General features: G+C 35.2%; 1 protein-coding gene across 3 annotated transcripts; it reads right to left on the bottom strand.

The window, feature by feature from the left end:
- Positions 1 to 1,280: 1,280 nt before the first annotated feature.
- LOC114162968 (rho GTPase-activating protein gacHH-like) lies at positions 1,281 to 7,607 on the bottom strand. 3 transcript variants are annotated; one of them, XM_028046990.1, is made up of 12 exons: positions 7,535 to 7,607; positions 7,083 to 7,339; positions 6,485 to 6,634; positions 6,141 to 6,308; positions 5,647 to 5,799; positions 5,383 to 5,535; positions 5,069 to 5,233; positions 4,777 to 4,947; positions 4,164 to 4,350; positions 3,866 to 4,076; positions 2,868 to 3,135; positions 1,281 to 1,720 (listed from the first exon to the last, which is right to left on the bottom strand). In XM_028046990.1, exons 2-12 carry the CDS (start codon positions 7,237 to 7,239, stop codon positions 1,656 to 1,658), a joined length of 1,848 nt encoding a protein of 615 aa, XP_027902791.1. In that variant the 5' UTR covers positions 7,240 to 7,339; positions 7,535 to 7,607; the 3' UTR covers positions 1,281 to 1,655. The 3 variants fall into 3 exon arrangements, with proteins under 3 accessions (XP_027902791.1, XP_027902792.1, XP_027902793.1); XM_028046992.1 differs by having other exon boundaries at positions 1,617 to 1,720; positions 2,868 to 2,951; XM_028046991.1 differs by lacking the exon at positions 7,535 to 7,607 and having other exon boundaries at positions 7,083 to 7,470.

Raw genomic sequence — 7,607 nt, 5'->3', positions numbered from 1 at the left:
CCTAGACAAAATTTGACCGTATTCGGCTGAGACAACCGCGACCAAAATTTGGTTGTATTTAGCCTAGTTGGCTATAGTCAAAATTTGGTCGAATTCAATCGAGTTGGCCCCGATTGAGATTTGGCCGAGTCGACCCTAGCCCAAATTTGGTCGTATTCGGCTGAGACGATCTAGATGAAATTTGGTCGTATTCAAATGAGTCAGTCACGATCGAAATGTGGTCATATTCAACTGAGTCGACCATGACTGAAATTTGGCGAATTCAATCGAGTAAGCTCCGGTCAAAATTCGATCGTGTTGGCCTCAACCAAAATTTGACTGAGTTGGTCCTGGCCTAAATTTGGTCGTATTCGGCAGAGTCGATCGTGACCGAAATTTGGTCATATTTAGGCAAGTCGGTCCTGACCTAAATTTGGCCAAATTCAGTCGAGTTGGTCATGACCAAAATTTGGTCAAGTCGGCACTAGCCCAAATTTAACCGTATTCGATCGAGTAAGTCCCGAACGAAATTTGACTATATTCAACTTAGTCGGCTGTGATCGAAAATTGGTCATGTTCAGTCAAGTTGGTCCCAACCGATGAATTTAGTGGAGTCAACAGAAACTTGACTGATCAGGCCTTGGCCCAAATGTGGCCATATTTGGCCAAGTCGGCTCTGGCCAAAATTTGGTCGTATTAGGCAAAATCGGCCTTGGCCGAAATTCAGTCGAATCCACTCAAGTCGATCTCGACTGAAATTTTGTCAAATCGACCTTGGCCCAAATTTGGTCACGTCGTCCTCAACCGAAATTCGTTCGAAAGTCATCCAAGTTCATCCCATGCTGAAATTTGGTCTCATTGACTCCAACAAAAAATCTGTTAAATTCTATAATGTCAGCCCTATGGACACAAGTTTAAAAAAAATTAATTTGAATTTATTTTATGAAAGTTAAAATTGTTCAAAATACAAAAGATATGTTATGCCGGTGAATTTAATTTTTTAAAGTTAAAAAATATGTTTTATGTTTTTAATAAGTTTTTTAAATTAAAATTAATCTATACTAAATTAGCTCAGAAATTATATTATATAAAATCTTCTAAAATCTACTTTATAATTTACCTGAGTTGAATTCAAAAGTTTATTACATCTTTTATGTTTATTTTCTCTATAAAATCTCAAAAAAAGTTTAGCCAATGAAAAACTTCAATTATATGAACTAATTAATGTGTTACTATCATTTCATAAACATAATACAGGCATGAGTCCAAGTAAAGCTGAATTGGTGATTTGCAAGCAAATTCAAACAGATATCTCACCAAATGAAAAACAAAAATCACCTGAAAGCTACCAAGACAAGATAAATGAAAACAAGATTCCTCTATTGATGATAACCACAGGCCAAGAAAAAATATTAGAAGTTGGAAACTATAGTCAGCCTCTTAATATTTTTCTCCTAATGAATGAACAGTTTATAATGTCCAAAAACTTACTAGTTACAGACAAAAACTTGTAACACTATCTATACCTAAGGTAACAAATGGTCTTGCTCAACAATTTAAGATCAAGATATGTTGTCTAGGTAACAGTATATCCCACCAGTTAGCACGTTTGTCTCTATTAAACTGTTATGTGCATCTGCTGCAACCTTCATAAAAGGAATGTAAAATGCCAGAATTCAAGTTAATTTTTCTTGTTCACTTTGACCTTCTGTCCTTGGAGTTGTGCAATCATCTGTCACACCTGTATTCATAGGAAAATAACAATATGTCACACCTGTATTCATATACCAAGAACTGTGCTCAAACTCACAATATGTTATACAATAAAGTTTAAATGAAGTGATAACTATGCATTAATTGTTTGAAAATCTTAATTCAAAAACCATGTCATATCAGGTAAGTCTATCTATTGCAAGAGTTTAAATGTGGTATCCTGTAAACAAGACTATAAAACAAGATTAGTAACTACACAGTGCTGCAACAATGAGGTAATTGAGATTTCTTACCATCAGTAACAAAGTTAAGTGCTCCTCAAATAAGTAGTAGTAGCATCAAATAGATTTCATATTGACTAAATTTCTTACAATTTGTTTTAATAGAATCTCTTAAATTTTAATATATTAAAAATTTAATCCTGGTAATTTGATTAAAAACTGATACTGGAATCAACTGTGAGTTCACATGTACTCTGACAGTAAACATGTTTTCAGGGAAATGGATGGATTTTTTTTAACAAAGGAAATTTTACTCCATATTTTGAAGTTTTCTGCATTACAAGTGTTCATTTAACATTATAAAGACATCTGTCTGATGCTCAAATATATATTATCTCTGATACTTTCATGATTGCCTTTACGTTTAAACAGAAATTTGAATAAAACAAAAGGTTAATCATTCATGTTGCTTTCAAGTGCAAACATGATGACTTCTTTTAATAAGAGGTAGTTGTATAGGCAAAAACGCCATGATTGATGATCTCCCTCCCTATCCATTTATAAAACTAAATCTCTTTTATCCCAAAAGCATATTGGGACAGAGGTTCATTTTTTCTTTCTTTTTTGTAGTGGGAGGGAGATAGAAGCAACTGATCAATAGGAATATTTAGGTTTAACTCAAACTCACTTGAAAATGTTGCCATATGTGAGATAAAAAGGAAATGCCATTTCATTCAAAGAAATGCAAAAGACAAAATTCCAGAGGTTTTTTTCTTTCATTTTTGTAGGGTGAGGGGGATTGAAACAACTTAACAAGTGAATTCAGTTTTAACTCAAACTTGCATGAAAATGCATATGAAATGAAAAGGAGATGCTATTTTATGCAACGACATGCGAAAGACAAAAAAGGTCAAGCCAGAGAATCTTCACTAACTTCTCTCCATAGTTCCATACCTTGATTTGGTGGAGAAACAGAACTCTCAGCTGCTGCAGGTTTCAGGACATCAGCATTAGAGTTTGGCGCATCACTCGTTTGTCCTGAAATTTCACAATTGGAAACTGGCACATTTATGTCCTCTCCAATTTGCATTTCATCTTTGGAACTTGTCTCATTATTGGATCCATCGTTTTTCAAGCTCTCAATTAAGGGTTTTGGTGAGTCATTTTTCTCATTATCATTTTGATTCAAAGAAACAGCTTCAGGTTCTGGGTTGACAGAATCCTGCAGGATATTTATGGATGTGCATGTAAGAAAGAAACCTCATCAAAGACTCACGTTACATTCCCAGGGCATTAACTGGTAGGTGAATTTTCATTCACATCCACCACTAAAGCCAAGGTAATAGTCTCCCTTGTGTAGAAACTCTAAGAATGTTTATCTTGGGAGATCATTATCTAGAATTGAACATAATTTAACATACAGTAAAAAAGGAAAAAACACTAGTGTTGGTACAGACATCCACCAAGGTATTGAACAAAATAGATTATGACCAACTATATCTCAGGAAAGGTTATAGAAAAGGATTTCAGGATTCAACCCATAACAAATAGGAAACAAAAAAGGTTAATATTTAGTGGCAATCCATAGCTTTTCTTGCATGCACACAGAGGCTGGGGGTACACCACTAACAATCATGTGAAAGTCCCATGAATCTATGGGCATAGTGCCCACAGGCAAAACACCTATGGCAAACCAAGCACTGTACACATGAAAATTTTATTCACCAATTGAAAAATCTAGTACTGTCATAAACTTCACCTTGCAAACAGAATCTATAACTGTGTATATAAGATCACATTTATAGTTAACTTCCTTCCCATAACAAAACCGAAACTGTCAGTTTTAAATTTTTAATTATTCCCTGTTGGTGCCTCTGAATAAATTTTTAGTGCCACTAATCTGGCCCACATAGAATTCTATTCAACAGAAGTAAAAACAAAAAATAGTTGACCTTTAAGGATTCCGCAGCAGTTGTTGGGATACTTGACGCAGCAATAGTATCTGCTTCTTTATGGGGTTCAAGAAATTCTGAACTCTCTCCCCGTAATTCCGATTGATTTTCCATTTTCTCTTGCCTGAGCACTGTAGAAGTTGTTACATTGTCTGATTGCATAAGCATGTCATTTAAAGCAACATTTTCAATTTCACCAGCAGTCCTTTTCCTGTTTTGAGAATCAAGCACACTATGCTAAAACCAACTTTTTCAAAAGGGAGATTCAGGGTGGAGAAAAATTGTAAAGAGGACATACCTATTGGAAGAAGTGTTAGCAACTGGACTTTGAATGTTTGGCTTGTTTGAAAACAGAATTCCATGAAGTGGCTTTCCATCAATAACAGTTTCAATAGTGTATCCTGCTGAGATTTTTTCCGTAACTTTGGCATGAAACATTCTCTTTCCAGGAGGCATGGGTTGCCTTACTGGGATATTTAGTTTACCTGTAAACATGATGCTGGATACTTAGATTCACACTTTCAACGGAATAACCAAACATCATTTTTCATTCTTTTAATCCAGGCCCATAACCAAAGACCACAATTTTCCTTTTTTGGAACTTAAAGTACTTTACAAAATATCAACTTGCCATCTCAGAAGAAACACACAAACTCGTCAGAGAAACTAACTCTATTTAGGAGTGCAGCTAAGAACACTAATCCTCACTACCTTCTCATTATCAACTCAAAAAATGGCAAAAGACCAAAAAAATACATTACCAAGATAGCATGTAGTATGAGTAGTGATATACACAGGAGGGACTTCCAAAATCCAATATACAAAGAATGCAGGAAACACATATCACTTCAAGGAAAAACAAAAGATTTTGTTATATTCCTCAGGAAGTTCATATAAAAGCAGGTTCTCACTTTGTTGGCTATAGTTCAAGATTGTCATGGGATGATTACTGCCAGCATCCACTCCATATCCACACAGAACTGGGTTTTGGACAAGACTGAGATTCTGCTCTTGACATTTCAGCTTCAACTGCTTCCTTAAGGATAACTTCTCTGGTCTGAGTTCTCTTTCCTGTGTAATCCCTAAAAAGTCAGAAATATATTAGAAACACATTTCTGTCACAAACTTCTTAATTTGTAGAAATTCTATAATCAAAATGTTCCTCAGTATATTTAACAGGAAAAAATTTATTCTTTGCTCAACCTGTGTATAGGTAATACATATCATCCAGGGCCTCCAGACTTCTATTACAACCTCCCAAAAACAGAAGAACACCACCCACATGTGGATCTAAACAGTCACCAGCTACAGAAAATCTAGCAGAAGGACCAGTAGGTGTAGTTGCCACCTTCGTCCACACACCAGTCTCTGTTTCCAATTAGGAATGAAAAACAAGGGCACAAATTTAAAACATGAACAAACAGTAAATATTTACTACAAACTAGTACTGTAAAAAAGTTTGAGCTCCTGTTTAAGTGTTTATAAGACTTAGACACAAGTATCTATATTAGACATACCAATATCAAGCATATGCAGGTCGTTGTATAGGCATTGAGCTTCTGTAAAGCCCCCAAAAACAAACAAGCTGTTGCCCAAAGAAACTGTACAATGACCAGCTCGAGGTGGCAATGGTTGGCTAGACATACACATTTTGCTCCAGGTAAGAGTATCTGCATTTACAGAAGAGGCTAGTAAATTATACTCCGCTAAATACTCCCTTTCTTGCACAAATATTCAATAAGTGTAAAGTATAACAATTATATAAAAGGATACGAAAATACCAGTATCTAGGACATGAACATCAGACAGATAATAATCTTGTTCATCTTCACCACCGATCACAATAATTTTGTTTTTCCAAGATGAGCAAGTGTGGCTATCTCTAGGAGATGGTGGAGTGCCTGATGTTGTAGCACGGTGCCATGTATATGTTTCTACAGGTGAATAAGATGAAAAGAAATCATAAGTATAATTCTCATCTTATCCATTAATAAAAAACTGCAAATTACTAATGCAAATGGAATTATATAGAACATAGTAAATAGTAGATCAACTATTCACAACTAAAATTATAATGAACTTTAGAATCAAGACAAAAAGTGTAACAATTCCAAGTTCCACCATGTGTTAGAATATAAATTAAGAAATCCTTAACAATTTTGTCACACTATATCAACCTATGTGATTGTGTGAGGTCTCATGAATGTGAAGGGTAAAAATTGAGAAGTGAATTAGTTAGATAAACAAATGGTAGTGTGTGATAAAGAAAAGTCACCTGTATTTAATATGTAAAGGTCATTGTAGTACACATCATTAGTATTATTTGCAGATCTCCCACAACCACCAAACACATACAGTCGTTTGCCAATAACTGCAGCAGCATGACCCTCCCGTGCCTCTGGTGCTTCCCCTCTCACAGTTGGAAAAATCCATGTATGTGAAGCTGAGATAGTTTAACAACAGTGAGTGCCATGAAGTTAAACAATTACTGTACACTACAGGGTGTACATAATTAGATCACCCTAAACTCTTCCAAATGTATTATATCATAACTATGGTGTAAAAATTAGTCCAATAACATTCCCTTCCCACATTAAAAATTTCAGAATAATGACTCACAAGTGTCTAGAATATGCAAATCATTCAGCAGCCTGGTCCCATCTGTACCCCCAAACACAAAAAGACTATCACCAACAACCGAGCAACTATGGCTGTCCCTAGGAGTAGGTGGGGTCCCTTTAACTGCTGGTTCACTCCAACTCTGTCTCACTGCAAATCACCAACATCAGCCATAAAATAGCTGCAGATAACAGAATAAATGAATAGAAACACTTCAAAAATAATGCAAACAACCAAGGAAGCACAAAACAAAATTTACTGCATCATTCAACACATTAATTTACAACCCACTCAAAACAAATTATAATAAACAATGCACCTAACTTAAAAGATATAGGATGTCCCAAAATAGTGAACGCATCTGATCATAAAGATTCAGGAAGAACAAGGGACCCCACCCATATCAAAAATTAAAAGATGAAAGAACTGAACAAATAAAAAACTAACCATGCTTAGTGAACAGTAACAAGCAGAAAATGACAATGCAAACAAAGTTAAGAAAAAAAATCAATCTTAAAACTAAAAGCCATGTCAAGATTTAAAGAAACAAAAACAAAAATACTCAGACACAAGAAAAGAGAAAGATTGTGAAACTTACGAGTGTCGAATACGTGAACTTGGTTGGTCTGACAGTTAAATTTGCCGTAACCACCGAAGAGATAAAGAAGTCTGCCATCTCTAACAGCGTTACACGTGTGGCCCCACCTCCTCCCTGGTCCTTCTCCTCCTGTTCCCTTTACCTTTTCCCACCTCATTTTCCCCCTCTTCTTCAAAAATTGTTAAACAAAACAAAACGCACTACCCCACTAAAAAAGAATCAAACTTTTTTCGCTTCAAATTTTAATCTTCCCAAACCTGAGAGACAGGAGAAAGTGTGTGAATATTTAAAGAATAGAGAAAGAGGTTTTGGGATTTGTGATTATTTTCGTTCATGCAAAATAGAATAAATAAATAAAATGTGTATCACTGATATCACTGTCACAAGACAAAAATTGGAAAAAAAAAAAATGCATATAGTGCAACACTGGAAATGGGTTAAAGAAAACAAACCAGGAGGGGTAAAGAGTGAAGAGTGAGTTCTCCAGAATCTGATCAGAGAAAACACAAAGAGGGTAGAAAGAAG

The sequence above is a fragment of the Vigna unguiculata genome, chromosome 9 (genome assembly GCF_004118075.2).
Source record: "Vigna unguiculata cultivar IT97K-499-35 chromosome 9, ASM411807v1, whole genome shotgun sequence".
In the NCBI taxonomy this organism is placed as follows: domain Eukaryota; kingdom Viridiplantae; phylum Streptophyta; class Magnoliopsida; order Fabales; family Fabaceae; genus Vigna; species Vigna unguiculata.
The sequence above is the reverse complement of the archived record's forward strand: the minus strand, read 5'-3'. Positions and strand labels throughout refer to the sequence as shown.

Bases quoted from the DNA above. Each gene is read 5' to 3' on its own strand.
- LOC114162968 (XM_028046990.1), bottom strand. From the start codon at position 7,239: ATGAGGTGGGAAAAGGTAAAGGGAACAGGAGGAGAAGGACCAGGGAGG. The intron at 6,309-6,484 runs GTGAGTCATTAT...AAACTATCTCAG, and splicing joins TTTGCATATTCTAGACACTT to CTTCACATACATGGATTTTT. The intron at 4,948-5,068 runs GTTGAGCAAAGA...CTGACTTTTTAG, and splicing joins TATGTATTACCTATACACAG to GGATTACACAGGAAAGAGAA.